Here is a 21,601-nt window from a genome sequence, read left to right on the forward strand (position 1 = left end):
TTGGCCAGGCTGGTCTCAAACTCCTGAGCTCAAGCAGTCTGACTGCCTCAGCCTCCTGAAGTGCTGGTATTACAGGCATGAGCCACCACACCCAGCTAGAAAGAAACTTTAAATAAGCCTCCCATGCAGCTGCCTCTGGGGCATGAGCCAGGCCACAGCTGGCAAAGCCTGACAGGTCAGCAGTAATTTATCTCCAATATGGGTAAGACACAAGGAGCTGAATAGGAAGCTAGGACTTCATATAACATGAGACCCACCGGCACTCATAGGTATGACAGTACAAATATATCACACGATACAGGTTATTCTATAATTATTCATGCTATTTCCCTCCATTATGCTTTCCAGACAACTAAGTGTTGAGTATGTAGAATTCTAAGGTTAACAGGTTGACCTAAGCCTAGGCAAACTAAGAATCAGAGTTCACATTACCAATCCCAAAGAGCCTCCTAAATCCTCCTATAATTACAGGCATTAGTGTCGGAACAAGATCCAACCCATTGTCTTTTTAAGTGTTTTACCCACTAAGAAGCAAGCCAACAACAACCATGTTTGAATCAACGTCTTAAATTCTACCTGACCAGAGGGAAACAGACTCTTTGTAATGTAAGGATAATCTCACTAAGCAGATTGGCAAGGAGTTCAGTCCTGCTCCTCTTTTCTTTTTGGGGGAGGGAAAATCTTAAATACACCTTCACAACTACAGCTAATATCGCATTATTATGTAAGGCAAGAAGGCCTTCAAGTGGGAGTGATGTATAGACATATAAAAATACTAAGATATTCAGATATTCTGATTTTACCTTTTCACATACTGCTTCTTTAAAAAATAAATATTCACCTACATAATGAAACACCAGTGCCTAGCTAGGAACCCTCTCTGATCAGTTCTTTTCCCTCTGTAAAATGGAGATAAAAAACTACTCTCACACATCCACCACCTGCCTCTCACTTTCTGTTGACATAGAGAATTTCCTCAATTCCAAGATGTACTTGTTTCCATATGTTTACATTTCAGAAATAGGAATGCATCTTACAATTGATACACACACACACACACACACACACACACACACACACACACAGAGAATATAGTGTTTGTCCCAAAATGCTGTTATTAAATAAAATGTTTTAGTGATGCAGGTTTTTTCTTGGCTGCTTAGCCAGCCAGAAACCTCTAAGACTGGCAACACCCCTGCCCAGGCCGTGGGCCCACTGCAGGAGGCACCCAGCCCACCCAGCTGCACTTCACTTGCGCTCCCACCCAGATCCAGTGCTTGCGGCGGGATCCACACTCAGCCCGCAGCTGGGCCAGCCATGCCACAACCTGCTTCCACCTTGGGCAATGGTGTCTGGATGAGGGGAACATGGTGACACCCAAACAGGGATGTCAGCAACCCCAACCCCCAGAGGGAGTGTTATAGCATGCGAACAGCTCTTTTAGCCCCATTGTCCCACTCCAGCCTGCTGCTCCTGGGCTGGCCTGGCCCTGCCACTCCTTCCTTCATGTGGGGTGGCTGCCTTACACCAGTGGAGGGCGGGGGATACAGTATTACAGCTTTTTCTGTACCCACCTTCAGGCTAAGGAGGACTACCTGCCTTAGGGCGGTGGACCACCCTCTTCGAGTCCCCTCTCTACTGAGAGCTGTTCCGTTGCTCAATAAAACTCTTCTTTGCCCTTCTCACTCTTCAGTTTACAGCATAACCTCATTCTTCTTGGATGCAGGACGAGAACTTGGGATCCTTCAAATGTGGGTACAAAAAAGGCTGTAACACTGTGGCCCTCCACCTGCTGCTCGTGCCTGCAGCCACCCCACACAATGGAAAGCAGCAGCCAGGCTGGGCCAGCCCTGGAGCCATGGGCCTGAGTAGACAGGGGACTGAATGAGCTGTAACACAGGCAGGCTGAGGCACCAGGCCAAGCCGGGCCCAGGCGGGGATGTGCCATCCTGTGTCACTGGAACCCAGGATATTTATTGCCCTTGTGGTCATAAAAATCTCTCTCCGCAGAAAATAAGATTTTTTTTTTTTTTTGCAGTGAAAAATTCCCATGACCTTGTTTCTCATAGCAGGTAAAGAAGCACCAAAGAAATCACTGGCACTAAGAATTAAACCTGTGCCCTCTGAGATCTCATTGTAAGCGTCTTTCTGCCTGAACTTAGCTGTCCTGCCTGTGTTCCGATCCTAGCCCCTCCAAAGCCTGACTCTGCAACTGTAACCAGGAGCTTTTAAAATATTTTTTAATCACTCACTTTCTTTTCCTGCCCTCTTACCCCTTCATTCCCTCCCTCTCTAGACATTCTCCTCTGGCAATGCATGTTTATCTAATTGTTTTCTTGGTTAAAAAATTCCAGAAGCTAATCTTGAAACAAACCAGATGCAGAGCCCCAACTGCAGAATCCTCGTGCTTAAGGGGAGTCACAACATTGTCTCCACTACCACTGGGCTGAAATCAAGATAATGCCAACCAGACCTCCAAACAGGCAATTACCCAAGATAGCCATTGAAACAAGACATACGGACCCTGCATCCTGTACCACTCCCACATGTCTGCCATGCATTTCCCCCTTTAAAAACCTATGGTCAATTTTAAAATGTAAGGTGGTACTTTAGAACACTAGTTCACCATCTTCTCTGTTTGCTGGCTCTCCGATTAAAACCTGCTTTTTCTCCCACCAACCCTCACCTCTTGTCCTCTAGAAGTCACTTAGCCCCTGTGGCCCCAATTAACCTAACTGCAAAAGGTAGCAAAGCAACACCCGTTTCATAAGGCTGTTAGGAAATTACATCAAATCATTCCTGTAATCTTAGCAATTTGGAAGGGGATGTGGTACATGCAAGTACTCAATAATGTTAGCTATCCTTTTAACTGATATATGAATGATGGTACAGCCAGGTAACTAAGCATAACTAGAAGTCATCTTCTTAACTGGTTAACATTGGTTAAGAGAAAGGTAAATACAGTGAAAAAAATTACGTTAGAAAAATGGAAGAAGGGTAAGAAGAAAGATGTGGGGAAGAGAATGGGAGAGAAATAAGAAGACATATATAGTCTATGTTTATAGATATTTGACTTATGAAGAGGCCAAAACGTAAATTTTGACCCAGAAAATGTACCAGATAGGATATAGGCTAAACTGCTATAACTTTTGAGTAATTATAATTGTAATTGTTGAGACTCCAATAATTCAGTGGCTCAAACAAGATGAACAATTATGCTCTTTCACATACAGGTCAGAAGGAGGCCTGTTATACAGTGTGAGTCGTGGGAGGGTGGCTCTGTTTCTCAAGGCCATCTGGTGAGCCAGATTTCCTCAGTGCTGCTTTCCTCCGAATTAGCAAATCTGACTTGCCAACACAGTATCTGCCTTCCAGGTATGGGGAAGGGACTAAAGAAGATTGGAGAGCCATCAACTTCCTGTTTTAGCCACAGGGCCACACCAAGCTGCTGGGAGATGGGAAGTATGAGCTAACTTACCCAAAAGAAAAAGACTGCTACAGAAAGACTCTATCCTAGGAAATGTGCCAGGGAGAAGCAACTTCCCCAGCATGCACATTAAGAGACACAATGACATAGTCTGACCTTCTGGGGGCGCTACACTAGAAAAGGGAAGAAAGCCTCAGATGGGCATAGGTACAGCTTCCTAAACACACTGCACATGCTTACCTCCCGAGGGTAAGGAGGGCAGCCCACTCTAAGGGAAGAATCATGGGAAAGGGGTGTGAGATGCCGGAAGTGGGCCAGCCTATGAAGGCCTAGCATCAAGGTTAAACATTGCACTTGCTCTTCAAGTCACCCACTTGGGTCTCTTCTAAGTGTACTTTCCTTTCTTTCCTGCTCTAAAGCTTTTAGTAAACTTCCACTCCTGCTCTGAAACTTGCATCAGTCTCTTTTTCTGCCTTATACCCTCAGTCAGTTCTTTCTTCTGAGGAGGCAAGAATTGAGGTTGCTGCAGACCCATATGGGATAACTCAGATACATTTCCACTGTTAACAATTTTACATAAACTTTTAGAGATATATTATCATTAGCTCAGAGTAACACAACTAGTAAATGGTAGAGTCAAGGTTCGAACTCAGGTCTTTAGACTTGTAAATCTATTGAGCCAGTAAATGAGAGTGCCCGAGACTGCCCCCAAATTTGGTCTCTTTTCCACCCCACCAAATTACCTCACAATCCCATTGCTTCCTTTCACACCACATAGGATATGTGTAAAAATGTATCAACCCAGGAGATAACTGAGATTTCATTCTGTGAATTTCTAATAGAAAAATTGCGTGCCTGATTCAATACCTATTTGTTAGATATTTAATATATATTTTCTTCTATTAGGATATCCCGTTCTTACTTTCACTGGGCAGATTGCCTAAATAGTTATGTAATCAACCCGTGGGGTAATATTCCCTGATCATCAGCCGGTTTTGCACCTGTGGTTTAGCTTTTGCCAGGAGGATATGCAAAAGTTGAGGGAGGGTGGATGAGAATTAAATGATTTCTTTTTCATGTGCCTGGGAGGAGCCCTTTATTCCAGCCCCTGCCCAACTCCATTAAAAGCAATCACTCCCCCTGGACAGCCACAGAGCAGGTTCATTTGCAGGGAGCTACCATGGCTGATAAATCCAAATTTATTGAGTACATTGATGAAGCTTTAGAAAAATCTAAAGAAACTGCACTTTCTCGCTTATTTTTCACCTATCAGGGGATTCCTTACCCCATCACCATGTGCACCTCAGAAACTTTCCAAGCGCTGGACACATTCGAAGCCAGACATGATGACATCGTGCTAGCATCTTATCCAAAGTGCGGTAAATAACAAGTCATCTCCTACAAGCACACTTCTCATAGTGAGTAGGTTGGGGAGGGTGTGAGACAAAGGTGGGATGAAAGCGGTTCCTCACTGCAGGAATCTGACTGAGCGTCAGTGAGGAGGAGGGCCACCGTGGTTAAGTACGCAGGTTATATAATCAGTAGATAGAATTGCTAGATTAAAAAACCCCAGTGTCTGAAGGAAGAGCTCTGTGCGGAAAGGCCATTATGGAGGATGGAGAGCGGAAGGGGATGGTTGATGGGCCTGGAAGGGAGTTGCATGAATGTGGGAAAGTCCAGTTGACAAGGAGCAGTGACAGTAGCAGTGATTTTGTCTTGATTTCTGGCTGGACAAAAGCACAGCCACTTCTGTACTTTACATGATGATTTCCATGTTACAAATTATTTTTCAGGATCAAATACTGCTCCGTCAGTTTCTCCAATCACTTTTACAAAGATCTTTCATCAATGGAAAATAAAACTTGAAGAATCTAAATTATCCTGCTTTTTACCATTTCCTTTTGATTCTTTTTACTGTTGTTTATTAAAGCCAACCTCATTTAAAATGTTTTTTTCTTAACTGATGCTGTGTTTTCCTAAAATCAAAATATAGATTCCTGTAGAAAATATGTATTAATTTAATGTAAAATAATATAAATAGCTTATAATAAACTTTCTATAACATAACATTGTTCTATAAGAAACATATTCTAGATTCAAAATGAAGCATTGTCCCTTGTTAAAGGAGATATCTGAGAAATAAGTTGAATTTTATACTAATTATAGGTAAATGCTGTTTTCCATCAAACCATTTCTTTCCATAGCCCAAGTTATTTCAAACACAGAAGAACTAAATATACACATCAGGGAATGATTGTAGATTTTAATTTTTATCATGTATATGCTAAAATAACGTGCTTTTGTTACATCAAGACTCCGTAATGAGTTTTTATTCTCTGATTTTTCTGATAGGTTCAAACTGGATTCTCCACATTGTCCACGAATTAATATTTGCTGTTTCTAAAAAAAAGTATGAATATCCAGAATTCCCAGTTCTTGAATGTGGGGATTCAGAAAAATATCAGGTTAGTACAAACAGCCTTTAACTTTATAGCAAATTATCATAGAAAGATTTCTTCCAGTTTGGGGGTTCTTTAGTTTTCAGTTTAGAAAGTGCAATACTAATAATTATCACAATTTACTGTGTGCCTACCGTATCTTCAGCACTGTTCAGGTATCATCTTATTTTTTGCAAAATAACCTTATTACCATTTCACAAAAGATAGAACTGCTAGGGACTTGCCCAATGTCAAGGGACTAATAAATGATAGAGCCAAGATTTGAACCCGTTTTCTAGTTTGAGCTTTTAACAACTATACTGTATAGCCAGCCTGTTTTTGTCCTTTTTATTTTAAGTAGCGGGAAAGTAAGCTGAGAAATCTCAGGAAATGAACAGAAAAGCCTCATCTCTGAAGACATGGACCTGTGCAGGATGCTAGTAGGAATTACCAGACTTTTCCTAGTAAAGCATGATTTTTTTTTTTTTTTTGGAAATGGAGTCTCACTTCATTGCCCAGGCTGTAGTGCAGTGGTATGATCATGGCTCACTGCAGCCTTGACCTCCTGGTCTCAAGCGATCCTCCTGCTTCACCCTACTGAGTAGTTGGGACTACAGGCACATGCCAGTACACCTGGCTAATTTTTTTAAATTTTTTTTGTAGAGACAGGGTTTCATTTCGTTGCCAGGCTGGTAATGAACTCCTGGGCTCAAGTGATCCTCCCATCTTGGCCTCCCAAAGTGCTGAGATTATGGGCATGAGCCACCGCTCCCAGTGATTTTTGATTTCCCTATCTCAGTTATGATTCGTGTGTGTGTAAGGGACGGGAAGAAATCAAGCATTAGCTAAGAGAGTAAGCCACTGATGTGTGTGAAGGGGATAACAGGTCACCCTAGCTGTTATTACTTACCTTCCCAATACAACTAACTGGGACTTGGGTATGAGACAGGATGTTCTACTCGCTGCCCAGGGAAGGCAAGAAAGGAGTGGGAGGAGGATCTGCCTCAGGACTTCAGTGCTTGGACAGAAAAAGGACATGGAAGACAGCCCCTCCCCACTCCTAGACACACCAGAATGCAGCTGGGAAGGGAAGGCTGTATTCAAGGGGGAACCACAGTCTCAGTAAAACTTTCAGAAATGTTCGCCACCAAGACTCCCAACAGGCAGACAGGACTCAGTTACTAAGATAAAGCCACTGGATTGGGACTTAGGGAACAGCTTCTTGAAGGTGACTGAGACAGTGGCATGATGACAAATACAAACTTGAAAGTTGGAACCTAGATGGAAGGAAGTCCATTTCCATGGATTAGGCCAAAGTAGCACAAAAATACATGGTAAAGGAGATAGGTGTTCAGGGACTCGGAGGAGAGTGGTTTGGAGGTAAGTGCCAAGTCCTGCATCTGGTCAGCAACAACAGACCAGAGCAAACCTGGACCAAAGCAAACCTGATGAAGGCTCAGCCAAGATGGGCCCAGGAACATAGGATGGGCCAACAGGGGCAGTAAGAAGCTTTGTCCTAGGTAGAAAATAAGGAAAAGCCCCATAGACTTCCCCTGCCCAGGTCTTTGCATAACGTTTTACTAAGGAGAGTGTTTAACATCACCTTTAGAAATGATGCCAACATTTATCCAGATTTCAAATTCTCTGTCTGTTTCTCTCTTTTTTTTTTTGAAATGGAGTCTCACTCTGTAACTCAGGCTGGAGTGCAATGGTGCGATGTCCTCTCACTGCAACCTCCACCTCCTGGGTTCAAGCGATTCTCCTGCCTCAGCCTCTCGAGTAGCTGGGATTACAGGTGTGCACCACCACGCCTGGCTAATTTTTTGTATTTTTAGTAGAGACAGGGTTTCATCACATTGGACAAACTACTCTCGAACTCCTGACCTCAAGTGATCCACCCCCCACAGTCTCCTAAAGTGCTGGGATTACAGGCGTGAGCCACCACGCTTGGCCAATACGCCCTTTATTTTTAAATGGAAATTAGTGAAATGAACGTCACTTAACGATTGTTTGCTTTACAGAGATCTTTTCTGGAATACATATTTTTCCTTACATAAGGTATCTAGAGAACTTTTCTGGAATACATATTTTTCCTTAAATAAAGTATCTAGTCTTTGCTCACACTTGGGCTGTATTATACATTTTAATGAACATAGTAGTATATATTATGTAACTATCTAATTTTATTACAGTTGACTTCCATTTTTCCCTTGGGTGCTTTTCTAATCCTTTTAGTAACTTTACCATTTCTCATGTGTCTGTACATGATTTTTGGCCATGAAGTTTCATGGAAACCACACTCTATAACTTAATCTGAAAATAATCACCTGTGCAATTTTGCACAAAGTGCTTAAAACCTCAAAGCCTGTTCTTAATCTCTAAAATGGGGGTTACAATATCTACCTGAGAGGATTGTTGTGAATGAGTATGAATGAGTATGAAAATGCTTCAAATGTTTAAAAGTACAGTTTGATGTAAATGAGATTTTACACTGCTAGTCACCACTTGGGCCCATATCATTGATTTAAAGTGTGTTTTATTTTTTAAATTTCGTTTTTTGTCCCCTTGCTTGAGTTGAGATCTCCACTAAGTTTTTTTTTTTTTCTTTTTTTAGGTGGAGTCTCACTGTGTCGCCCAGGCTGGAGTGCAGTGGCGCTATCTCAGCTCACACAGCAACCTCCGCCTCCCGGGTTCAAGTGATTCTCCTGCCTCAGCCTCCTGAGTAGCTGGGACTACAGGCAAACGCCGCCACGTCCAGCTAATTTTTTGTATTTTTAATAGAGAAGGGGTTTCACCATGTTGGTCAGGATGCCCAGCCTCCACTAAGTTTTTACAGAACAATTGGCTACAAACATCTGAATATCCTTTTATCACTTACAGTGAGTAGTTATATTGTAGCTGCAACCAAGCAGTGAGTGACCTCTACAGATGTGGGACTAAAAACTTGAAGCCTTACTTCCCTGTATAACATATACTAATGGTCTGATTGTAAGTGAAAACCCTTAATCCTGGCAGATTAAATAGGTAATTTTATCTTCAAAACTATCTGTAGAAATAGATTACAAAAAAAGAATCAATCACCTTAGTCCATATACTGACAATATACTTCTCTCATAAAACATTTCTCAGACATTTAAGTACTCTGCACTTTCAGGTTCCATTGAGATATTTTATTGCCTAGAGTTTTAGCTGGTTAAACAGAAAGATTTAAATGTTAAAAATGGATTTGCAGGAACTGTGGAAAGACTTCACTATTTCTGTTAAAGACCTTGAATATAGAAGAGATCTAAATTAAGTGAAAGTGTATATTTCTTTTTTTTTTTTGAGACGGAGTCCCGCTTTGTCGCCCGGGCTGGAGTGCAGTGGCGCAATCTCGGCTCACTACAAGTTCTGCCTCCCGGGTTTACACCATTGTCCTTCCTCGGCCTCCTGAGTAGCTGGGACTACAGGTGCACACCACCACGCCCGGCTAATTTTTTATGTTTTTAGTAGAAATGGGGTTTCACCATGTTAGCTAGGATGGTCTCCATCTCGTGACCTCGTGATCCGCCCACCTCGGCCTCCCAAAGTGCTGGGATTACAGGCGTGGGTCACTGCGCCCGGCTGAAAGTGTATATTTCAGATTATGAGCGGTCTTGAACAAAATGGATTTGATATGATTGTGGGAAAAGGTAATTTTTTTAAAAAATTACAAAAATGATTGGGAAATGGTAAGCAGGGTACAACAAAGAAATTCAAGAATATTTTAATTATTTGTTTATCTATGATTCTTCATTCCTCATCTCCACAAAGTAAGAAAACAGAAATAAAGAAAAATTGGCCAGGTGTGGTGGCTTATGCCCGTAATCCCAGCACTTTGGGAGGCTGAGGCGAGCGGATCCCCTGAGGTAAGGAGTTTCAGACCAGCCTGGCCAACATGGCGAAACCCTGTCTCTACTAAAAACACAAAAATTAGCTGGTCGTGGTGGTGGATACCTGTAATCCCAGCTACTTGGGAGGCTGAGAAAGGAGAATTGCTTGAACCTGGAAGGTGGAGGTTGCAGTGAGCTGAGATCGCACCACTGTACTCCAGCCTGGGCGACAGAGTGAGACTCTGTTTCAAAAAAAAGAAAGAAAGAAAAATTGGAGGAGGAGGAGAAGATATAGTGACAGTAGTGCTGGAAACTGTCATTTAGATACCAAACCCAGCAATGATTCAACACACACACACGCGCGCGCACATTTTCACCTTTTTGTGTATATTTTTAAGAGAATGAAAGGCTTTCCATCACCAAGGATTTTGGCAACTCACCTCCACTATGACAAATTACCTGGGTCTATCTTCAAGAATAAAGCCAAGGTGAGTGTCCTTTCCTACTGATAATTCTTTGAAATTTCTATGTATAGATATTAGTTTTTGGAAGTATAACATGAGTTTGTTCCTCCTTATAGAAGCTTAGTAAATGAAGTGTGACATTTAATTTGTTTGTTTCTTTCTTGACGTATATTTGCTATAGTTGCAGTCAAATCAAATGCATTTTCAACAAGGATATAAAACATATGCATAGAATAAAATGTATTTTATAATCTGTTTTACAGTGAATAATTTTCCGAATCCCGCTAGAATATTTAGAGTGTTTCAAACACACACACACAAAAATACAATCTAGTAAAACGAGGAAAAAAAATTGTTCCTTTGTTTCTTTCAGGTGAGCACTATTTACCTGAGGCCTAAAACTATTTTTTCAAATATATTTAAAAATTTTATAGAGACAACGTCTCACTATGTTGCCCAGGCTGGCCTTGAACTCCTGGCCTTGAGGGATCCTTCTGCCACCAAGGCCTCCCAAAGTGGTGAGATGACAGGCATGAGCCACCATGCCTGGCTAAAACTATTTTATTTTTGAATTTCACATATAGTAACAAACTTTACAGCATGCATACAGAACTATATGTGCTTTGGCTATTCTTACAATTTGTTTAAAAATGTTTTTTTATTAATCAGTATTGATATATTTCTTGTAATTACTAGTTTTTACCTAACCCTTTCTGTTTCCTCTCACCTGGTCTCCCCTCCATTCCTTATTTCTCGGTGCCTTTTTTCTGTCTCAGAAGAAAATGATTTGAATTAGTTACAATCAAGATTTAAACTCCCTGCAGGGTGTGGTGACCCATGCTTCTAATCCCAGCACTTTGAGAGGCCAAGGTGGGCAAATCACTTGAAGTCAGTAGTTTAAGACCAGCCTGGCCAACATGGTGAAACCCCATCTCTACAAAAAAATATTAGGTTGGTGCAAAAGTAACTGAGGTTTTTGCATTACTTTTAATGGCAAAAACCCCAATTACTTTTGCACCAACCTAGTAAAAATAGCCAGGTGTGATAGCACGTGCCTGTAATCCCAGCTACTTGGGAGGCTGAGGTAGGAGAATCACTTGAATCCGAGAGAGAGAGGTTGCAGTGAGCCAAAATCTCACCACTGCTCTCCAGCCTGGGTGGCAGAGCGAGACCTTGTCTGGAAAAAAAAAAAAAATTAAACTCCCGCTGAACGCCAGCAAGAATGGGAGACTAGTGAGATAAGAGCAAAGAAAGGCAAAAGAGGAAAACTGTTAAGATAACTACAGTTTCAATGGTAAGAGACAGGAGGGGAAGCAAAATAAGAAAGGAAGAGTAGGCAAGCAAACCTTAGGGAAGTGGAGGTTTAGAATGAGCAGCTTTGTGGCCATGATACAAGAATCTTAGTAGCTTAAAATGGGAAAATATCTTAAAGGTCATCTATGCTAATTCCCATCGAGTGTTTGAATTCCACTAAGCAGCTGGACCATGATTGAGCACCTCCAATGACAAAGATCTCCAGCATCCCCTAAGCCAGCTTTGAATAGCGCTGTTAAACAGTTTTTCCTTGTATTGAGTATTTGTAAAGACTGAAATACCACTTTAACACATAATTTCCCCCGTTGAATGCAGTTAACACATTTTTCCTTAGCGTCTCTATAATAAACAGAGCTGAAGTAATTTATAAAGCGTTGAACTTGGGGCACGCAGGCTTTTGAACAGAGTTTCACATTTGTAAGAATACAAGGGCAAGAAAAGAGCAACAGGGACTGGATGCAGTGGCTCACATCTGTAATCCCAGCACTTTGGGAGGCTGAGGCAGGAGGATCACTTGAGCCCAGGAGTTCAAGACCAGCCTGGGCAACCCCCGTCTCTACAAAAAATACAAAAATTAGCTGGGCATGGTGGTGCACTGCTGTGGTCCCAGCTACTTGGGAGGCTGAGGTGGAGGATTGCTTGAGCCCAGGAGGCGGAGGTTGCAGTAAGGAGATCACACTACTGTGCTCCAGCCTGGGTGACAGAGTCAGACCCAGTCTCAAAAAGAACAACAAAAAAACAAGAGCAACAGCAGGGAGGTAAGATGTTGATGTGTGGAATTTGTTCATACTCCAGCCAATTAGCCCTCAAATTTAAATTTATGTCTTTGTAAACTTACGTCTTTGTAAACTTACAGATTGCTACCAGCCAGGCCAATTGAGTGGTAGTTAAAGCCTCAAATATAAAACCCTCAAATGACAAGAATCTACTATATTTGGACTGGCAGCAGGGATGAGTGTTAGATCTAAGCACAAGACAAGACCCAGACCCATTGATCTCTACTCAACTTTATCCTGTTAGTGTTAGTTAAATTCTTTAGGCAAACAAGGTATTTTGATATCCTGATTCCCTCCCACTGTCATGTTATTTACAAATTTGGTAAATACAGCTTCTATATCTTTACCTAAATCATTAATTAAAGTATTAACTATGACCCAGCCAAGATAGTGGAAGGGCTTATTAAAAACCTCCCAGCAGGTTTACATTAGTTAATTAACTATACCCAGTCAGTTTTGTTGTTGTTATTGTTTTTCTGATGGAGTCTTGCTCTGTTGCCCAGGATGCAGTGCAATGGCACGATCTCGGCAACCTCCGTCTCCTAGGTTCAATCAATTCTCCTGCCTCAGTCTCCTGAGTAGCTGGGACTACAGGTGCGCAACACCACGCCTGGGTAATTTTTGTATTTTTAGTAGAGGCAGGGTTTTTCCACGTTGGCCAGGCTGGTCTTGAACTCGACCTCAAGTGATCCCCCTGCCTCAGCCTCACAAAGTGCCGGGATAACAGGCGTGAGCCACCACGGCCAGCCCCCAGTGAGTTTCATATGCCTAACTGCTCCTGCTGCTGGCTTACATTCTTACTTTTTTTGTAGGAGAAAGCATAAGCTACTCCACCTACTAATCTAAAACCATGTTGAAAAAATCCAGTCCCTTACGTGGCCCCAAATCTTGTTTTTAGTCAATTCCAGACTTCTCCCAAATGAAAGTGAATATCACAAATCTGCACTTTGCAAAATCCACATCTTTCCCCTTTCTGAAAGGGAAATGACTTCTGCCTGTTCTAGTTGTCTGGCCTCACATGTTTTCGGATTCCTCGGAATTCAGGAACATGCTGGATCACGTGTCCTCCAGTTTCCTCAGTTCTTGAAATGGAAGGCTTCAGGCCAGAAGGCTGAACTTGGAGCAGACGTGTAATCCTCTACAATCTTTTAGTTCTCTGGGGTTTCAGTTTGTTCTTTACAATGTTTATTTCACGCTACTCATCCAAAGGAACACTTTCCTCATCAAAGAAGACAGATATAGGAATTCAGACGTTCTGTGTCATCTACTCACCCATGAACATCATACACAGAGAGTGGGCTTTGCCATTCTTTAATCTTCTCTCACCAACTCTAAAACATTATTTTTGTCGTCCTTAACATTATTTGCAATTTTTATTTGGGGGTTTAAACTTTCAGGTCATACTTTTGTGATTATCCTAGTGAGCTTGGTCTTTTTTTTTCCTTTTTACATCTTCCATGCATCTTGTTGCCTAAATTCATTAGCAAGAATCCTCTGCTACAATATCAATCTTTTTCTTCTTCTTTCTTTCTCTCCTTTCCCCAGATTTCCCCATCAGCCACCTCCTGTTCCTCAGTTTCCTACTGTCATTCTTTCTCTCTATATTAACACAATTATGTAATATACGAGTGGACATGATATTGCTCGCCCTGTCGATTTTCCAGATTTGAAAACATAGACCTAAATAAATTAACTCAGTTTTTGCTCCCTAGATATTGGTGATATTTCGAAACCCTAAAGATACGGCAGTATCTTTTTTCCATTTCCACAACGACGTCCCCGATATTCCAAGCTATTGCTCTTGGGATGAATTCTTCAGACAGTTCATGAAAGGACAAGGTATGGCTGTTGGCAAAAGAATTCTTCTTACTTGAACAGATAACCACACAAATGTGAAAACCCAAATGTGTTTTAGGGTAAAGGAAGAAGATTTAGGTAGATCTGGGAACCAAAAAGTTACACTTAAATGAACTGTTATAGCACCATTAGTTCTGTGCATCCCACAATTAAATGCATTGCTGTTTTAAAAACTAATTTGGGGCTGGGCGCGGTGGCTCACGCCTGTAATCCCAGCACTTTGGGAGGTCAAGGCAGGTGGATCACGAGATCAGGAGATCGAGACCATCCTGGCTAACACAGTGAAACCCTGTCTCTACTAAAAATACAAAAAATTAGCCGGGCATGGTGGCACACACCTATAGTCCCAGCTACTCCGGAGGCTGAGGCAGGAAAATCGCTTGTACCCAGGAGGCAGAGGTTGCAGTGAGCTGAGATGGCGCCACTGCACTCCAGCTTGGCAGAGTGAGACTCCATCTCAAAACAAAAACAAAACAAAACAAAAAAAGCAAACTAATTTGGACAAGTCATATGTTGACTATGAGTACAGAGTGACCAAAGAGAGCTTTAACAGAGAGTGATGTAGAAAACCATTTGTAGTTAACTTCCTTGTCACCATATAACATTGATAAAAACAAAAAAATTTTTTAAAAACCATGACACTGAGCTACTATACCTAAGACATTTGTTTGCTAGAAAGAAAATAAGTTTTTGTGAGAAATAAGTTTTTGTTAAACATGTTGATATTTTGTCTCTAGTTTATTGAAAACTACAAGTGTCTACTAATGCTCCAGGCGCTAAAGTAGGGGTTGTCTATGCATTATTTTATTTAAGATTTATAACAAACTATGAGTAAGGTGGTATTAGCTCCATTGAACAGATGAGGAAACTAATCAAAATATAAATCAGACGGGCACAGTAGCTCACGTCCATAGTTCCAGCACTTTGGGAGGCCGAGGTGGGTGGATGACTTGAGGTTAGGAGTTTGAGATCAGTCTGGCCAACATGGCAAAACCCCGTCTCTACTAAAAATACAAAAATTAGCCAGGTGTGGAGGCACATGCCTGTAATCCCAGCTACTCAGGAGGCTGAGGCAGAAGAATTGCTTGAACCCAGGAAGCGGAGGTTGCAGTGAGCCGAGATTGATCAACTGCACTCCAGCATGGGTGACAGAGCAAAACTTCAACACAAAAAATAAAATAAAATAAAATAAAATAAAATAAAAAATAAAGAAATAAAAATACAAAATTAGCCAGGCGGGGTGGCTAATGCCTGTAATTTCAGCTACTTGTGAGGCTGATGCAGGAGAACCATTTGAATCCAGGAGGCAGAGGTTGCAGTGAGCAGATAAGGCACCATTGCCCTCCAGCCTGGGCAACAAGAGTGAAACTCCATCTCAGAAAAAAAAGTTAAATCACTTGCCAATGCTTATAAGTGGCAGTGACTCTATATCCATGAGTATAGTGGCCAGAGACCAGTAACTGATTCCTTTTATTAGTGGCTTCTCTGAGTCTCTACAGTGTAATAAATGGGATATTAAAGCCCAATGACCCTGGAGGAGAAGCTGTTGTCAGTTCACTCTAAGAGGACTACTTTTTAAAATTATTTTTGTTGTACATATTTAAGGTGTACAACATGATATTTCACCACATACATAATGAAATGATTAATGCAATCAAGCAAATTAACATCTCCATCATGTCACACAATTACCTTTTTTGTGTTTAGTAAGAACACCTAAAATCTACTCTTTTAACAAATATTATATGGTATAAAATCATTAACTGTCATTAACTGCCATCCTCATGCTGTACATTAGATCTCAAGATACTCATAACTGAATAATTCATAACTACGTAACAAGTTTGTACCTTTTGACTTATGTCTTCCCATTTCCTGCCCTTCCCTACCCCTGTAACCACCATCCTACTCTCTATTATGTATCTGACTTTGTAAAGATTCCACATATAAGTGAGATCACGGTGTATTCTTCTTCTTCTCTTTTTTTCTTTTCTTTTCTTTTCTTTTTTTTTATTTTGAGACAAGGTTTCACTCTGTCACCTAGGCTGCAGTGAAGCTGCGCGGCTTACTGCAGCCTTGACCTCCTGGGCTCACGTGATCCTCAGCCTCCTAAGTAACTGGGACCACAGGCACGCGCCACCATGACCAGCTGATTTTTTTTTTTTCTTTTTGTAGAGATGCAGCCTCACTATATTGCCCAGGCTCCATATTTTTCTTTTTGTATCTAGCTTATTTTGGTTAACATAAATGTCCTCCCTCCATGTTGTTGCAAATGATGATGAGAAACTTGTCATTAGTGGGACAACCTATTTTAGGGAGTCTCTGTTTCCCTATCCATCCTTGGAAAGGTTTGTTTTTCTCATTTAATAGGAAGTCTGAAGGTAGGTGGCTGGTTCCTGGGATCACTGGCCTGCACCTCTGATATTCCCTTGGCCTCTGTCTCATACTTTTTGCAATAGACCCTGAAATTGGCTACTATCCTTCCAATCATCACCTTTAGGTCATGAAAAAGGAGGAAGGATAGCAGTAGCCAAGTGTGTTCCTTAGCTCCACACAGCAATAGTTTTGCCAGAAACCTTCCAGCAGACTCTTGCTTGTGTCTCACTGGGCGGAACCATTTCATGTGGCCACTTACAGCTCTGAGGAAGGCAGGAAATCAAGAAACAGAATTGTCGTGATCAGCTTAGACCCAAATAATCAGGGTTTGGTTAGCAACAAAAAACAGGATGTATTGGATGTTGGGTGGACAACTTACAGTATTTGTGACAGCAAATAAAACACATAGAAACTGCTTGGCTCAAAGCAAGGGCTTCATGATAACAATGATCGTGATAATAATTATATTATTAATAATAGTAATGATAATAATAGTAATGGCTATTGAGGCCGGGTGGGGTGGCTCACACCTGTAATCCCAGCACTTTGGGAGGCCGAGGCGGGTGGATCACCTGAGGTCAGGAGTTCGAGACAAGCCTGACCAATATGGTGAAACCCCGTCTCTACCAAAAATACAAACGTTAGCCAGGCATGGTGGCGTGTGCCTGTAGTCCCAGCTACTCAGGAGACTGAGACGGGAGAATTGCTTGAACCCAGGAGGCAGAAATTGCAGTGAGCCAATATCGCACCACTGCACTCCAGCCTGGGTGACAGAGCAAGACTCCCTCACAAAAAAAAAAAAAAAAAAAAAAAAAAGCTAGTGTTATAGTGAAGCAGGCACTGTTTTTAGCATTTGACATGTGTTAATTCATTTAAACCTCATAACGCCCCATTTTACAGATGAGGAATCTAAGCTACAAGGAGTTTTAGGAGTTGCTCAAAGTTACACAGCTAGTAAACAGCACAGCTGATCCGTGTCTACATCCGCACTGTCCAACGTGGTAGCCACTAACCATATGTGACAACTGAGCACTTGAAATGGGACTGGTGCTAAATAACTAAATTTTTCATTTTAAAAAATTTGAATTAATTCAAAATTTTTAATGGATATACAATTCAGTTACTGGCAAACTTTTTTTTTTTTTTGGACATGGAGTCTCGCTCTATTGCTCAGGCTGGAGTGCAGTGGCACCATCTTGGCTCACTGCAACCTCTGCCTCCCAAGTTCAAGCAATTCTCCTGCCTCAGCCTCCCGAGTAGCTGGGATTACAAGTGCAGGCCTCCAAGTCCAGCTAATTTTTTGTATTTTAGTAGAGACAGGGTTTCATCATGTTGCCCAGGCTAGTCTCCAACTCCAGAGCTCAGGCAATCTACCTGCCTTGACCTCCCAAAGAGCTGGGATTACAGGCGTGACCCACCATGCGTGGCCTACTGGAAAACTTTTAAGTAAGTGTAATAAGTTGGTTTTGTGAATATACTTTTTAAACTGTAAGTTTTATTAAATCTAAACATACATCAAGTATTTTCAATAAAAATTTAGCATCCAAATTGAGATTCTCAGTATATGTCTCATACTCAATGGCTTTTGAAGATTTAGAATATTAAAAGAATGTAAAGCGGCCGGGCACGGTGGCTCACGCCTGTAATCCCAGCATTTTGGGAGGCCGAGATGGGCAGATCACGAGGTCAGGAGATCGAGACCATCCTGGTTAACACAGTGAAACCCCCGTCTCTACTAAAAAAATACAAAAAACTAGCTGGGCGAGGTGGCAGGCGCCTGTAGTCCCAGCTACTCGAGAGGCTGAGGCAGGAGAATAGCGTAAACCCGGGAGGCGGAACTTGCTGTGAGCGGAGATCCAGCCACTGCACTCCAGCCTGGGCGACACAGCAAGACTCCGTCTCAAAAAAAAAAAAAAAAAAAGAATGTAAAGCTTCACTCATAAATTTTTGTAGATTACATGATAGAATAATATTTTTGATAAATTGTGTTAAGTGGAGTAAAACATTAAAATTAATTTCATTTGTTTTTTTAAAATTACATATACGGCTAGCATTACATTTTTTTTGAACAATGACAGCCTAGAAAATGTCTTTTTCATCATTTCTTTCTGGCATTATCTCTGTCGGGTTTCATGTGCCATTCACTATTTCTGAATTTTTTTATCCACCTAAATATTCATGAATGTCTTGTAGTTTTTGTAAATCATTTTTGTAACTTGCTTAATTTTGTGTTATTTATGAAAAACGTTCCAAAAGGTAAGAAAATAAATAGAAATTTAGACAATGGGACTGATTTCTGTCACCTTTTGGTGGCAGGGATTTATAATAACATAAACATATCTCGAGCATATACACATATGTATAGTTTATATTTTATAGCATAAATTAACTATCATTTTAACCTCTGTTATTCAACATTTCTTAAAGTCTTCCCCACTGTGTTTTTAGTTTCTTGGGGAAGCTATTTTGATTTTGCAATCAATTGGAACAAACATCTTGATGGCGACAATGTTAAGTTCATATTGTATGAAGACCTGAAAGAGGTGAGATTATTCTTTATATTTTAGAGCAAAATTTCTTGTAAGTTACAACATAGAGCACTTACTTATAATGTCCGATTGTATGAACAAATATGGTGTTCAATTTTTTAAAATATTCCAGATACATGGTACGGTGCTAGAAAAGAAAACTCAAACCATGCATACACGCTTAGGTCATTCATTTAACAGAAATAAAATAATGCTTAGCAATTTATTACTAAAAGTAACTGCTTTATTTTCCCTTTATGATGGATAGCTCAAATTCTTAATGAAAAAAAAAAAACAAAAAACAAATAGTTAGGTCTCAGTCGATTTAATTGAACATACATTTTATTGTGAACTAATTTTTCCAGTCAAGTTATTTTTAAAAAATTGTTTATTGATGTAACAAGTATCTAGTAAGTGATTGCTCACCAATTAGGCCCTGGTGATACATCAATGAACAGACCAGACAAAGATCATTGCCCTGTAGTAACTTACATGCCAGTTGGAGAAGGTGGAAAGAAAGAATGATACATAATAAACACAATAATTTTTAAAATGTATATAGTATGTGAGAAAAAAAGAAACAGCACAGCTAGTGAAGGAAAATTAAAAATGCTGGGGTGCAAGGCATGGGGAAGGATTGGACACATTCCAGTGTAAAATATGGTGCTCAGGCTGGTGTGGTGGCTCATACCTACAATCCCACCACTTTGGGAGGCTGAGGCAGGGGGATCACTTCAGACCAGGAGTTCGAGACCACCCTGGGCACATTTCAAAAAATTAGGCATGCACCTGTAGTACCAGCTACTCAGGAAGCTGAGACTGGAGGATCACTTGAGCCTAGGAGGTGGAGGCTGCAGTGAGCCATGATTAGACTACCACACTCCAGCCTGGGTGACAGAGTGAGATCCTGTATCACAAAACAAAAAAAAAGGAACAGGAAGGTTAGGAGAGAACTTATTGAGGGGATGTGATTTGAGCAAAGATCTGAGGGAAGTGGGGGAGTGAGCCAAGTAGGTAATTGGGGAAGAGCATTTCTGGCAGAGGGAATCAACTGGAGCAAAAGCTGGGATAGTCCTGGTGAGATTAAGAGACAGCAGATGTGCCTGGGTCAGCAGGAATAAACCAGGGCTGAACAGCCAATGAGGACAGAGTCAAGGAGGTAGGATGGTATATGAGGGATAGAATGGCAAGCCACTGACTCTGGCTTTCACTTTGAGGAAAGTGGGAAGCCATTGTGGGATCTGAGCAGAGGAGTGATTGGAGCAGATGTGTTTTTAACAAGATCGTTCTGGCTAGGTGTGAGAATGAACCGGGGCAAAGCAAATGCTGGGAGGGCTGTAAAGAGGGCACTGCAATAGTCCAGGCAAAGGAAGATGGTGCCTCAGGCCAAGAAGGGGCCATGCGAGGGAGGAGAAGAGGTTGCATTCTGGATATATGTTGAAGGGAGGGCCAACAGTATTTGCTGCTGAATTGGATGGAGGGGAGAGTGGCAAGAGAAGGAGAGAAGTCAAGTAAGCCTCCAATTTTATTGGCCTGACCAATAATATTGAGGGCCGAGTTGCCATCAATTGAGTAGGAGATGGCAGCAGGTGAATGATTGTCGGGGAGAGCAGAGGTTTGGTTTTGGACACGTTAAATTTGAGACGTTTATTAGTCATCCTAATTGAGAGGTCAAGTAGGCAGTTGGGCGTACAAGCCTTGCAAGTACAGAGAGTTCTGGGCTGTAGATAAAGTTTGGGCATCGCTGACACATAGATGTGCTTTAAAGCTGTGGAAATATATACCTGGGTATATATAGAGAGAAGATGACCAAGAACTGAGTCTCGGAGCCACCAATTTAAAGAGTTTGGGAAAAAAAGGAGGAATCAGCAAAGGAGACCAGGAAGAGGGAAGGGCTATGAGGTAGGAAGGAAAGCAGAGTCCTGTGGAGAAAGCATGTTAAAGAGAAGGGAGTATCAAGTGCTCCTTAACTTAATTGAGTTTCTAATACTAGTCTTCCGTTACATTCTTATACAAAGAAAATGTGGTTTAGGTCAGGCGTAGTGGCTCACGCCTGTAATCCCAACACTTTGAGAGGCTGAGGCGGATGGATCACCTGAGGTCGGGAGTTTGAGACAAGTCTGACCAACACAGTGAAACCCCGTTTCTACTGAAAATACAAAAATTAGCTGGGTGTGGTGGTGCACGCCTGTAATTCCCAACTACTCGGGAGGCTGAGGCAGGAGACTCACTTGAACCCAGGAGGTAGAGGTTTCAGTGAGCTGATATTGCACCATTGCACTCCAGCCTGGGCTACAGAGCAAGACTCCATCTCAAAAACAAAAAACAAAACAAAACAAAACAAAACAACAACAATAAAAATGTATGGTTTAGGCCAGGCACAGTGGCTCACGCCTGTAATCCCAGCACTTTGGGAGGCCAAGCTGGGTGAATCACCTGACGTCAGGAGTTCGAGACCAGCCTGGCCAACATGGTGAAACTGTTTCTAGTAAAAGTACAAAAATTATCCTGATGTGGTGGCACGCACCTGTAATTCCAGCTACTCAGGAGGCTGAGGCAGGAGAATTGCT

General features: G+C 41.5%; 1 protein-coding gene across 2 annotated transcripts in view; it reads left to right on the plus strand.

Annotated features, from left to right (window-relative positions):
- The window catches only part of SULT6B1 (sulfotransferase family, cytosolic, 6B, member 1), a 31,362-nt gene that overhangs the window by 5,859 nt on the left and 3,902 nt on the right, over nucleotides 1-21,601 (plus strand). The window contains exons 2-6 of one of the 2 annotated variants that reach the window (XM_011967625.1): nucleotides 4,701-4,806; nucleotides 5,780-5,892; nucleotides 10,115-10,204; nucleotides 13,983-14,109; nucleotides 18,952-19,046. In XM_011967625.1, the coding sequence (XP_011823015.1) occupies nucleotides 4,722-4,806; nucleotides 5,780-5,892; nucleotides 10,115-10,204; nucleotides 13,983-14,109; nucleotides 18,952-19,046 (510 nt within the window). In that variant the 5' untranslated portion in view covers nucleotides 4,701-4,721. Of the gene's footprint in view, nucleotides 1-4,607; nucleotides 4,807-5,779; nucleotides 5,893-10,114; nucleotides 10,205-13,982; nucleotides 14,110-18,951; nucleotides 19,047-21,601 lie in introns of those variants that run through there. The other variant, XM_011967623.1, reaches the window with a different exon arrangement.

The sequence above is a fragment of the Mandrillus leucophaeus genome, unplaced genomic scaffold, assembly GCF_000951045.1.
Source record: "Mandrillus leucophaeus isolate KB7577 unplaced genomic scaffold, Mleu.le_1.0 Scaffold805, whole genome shotgun sequence".
Lineage (NCBI taxonomy): Eukaryota > Metazoa > Chordata > Mammalia > Primates > Cercopithecidae > Mandrillus > Mandrillus leucophaeus.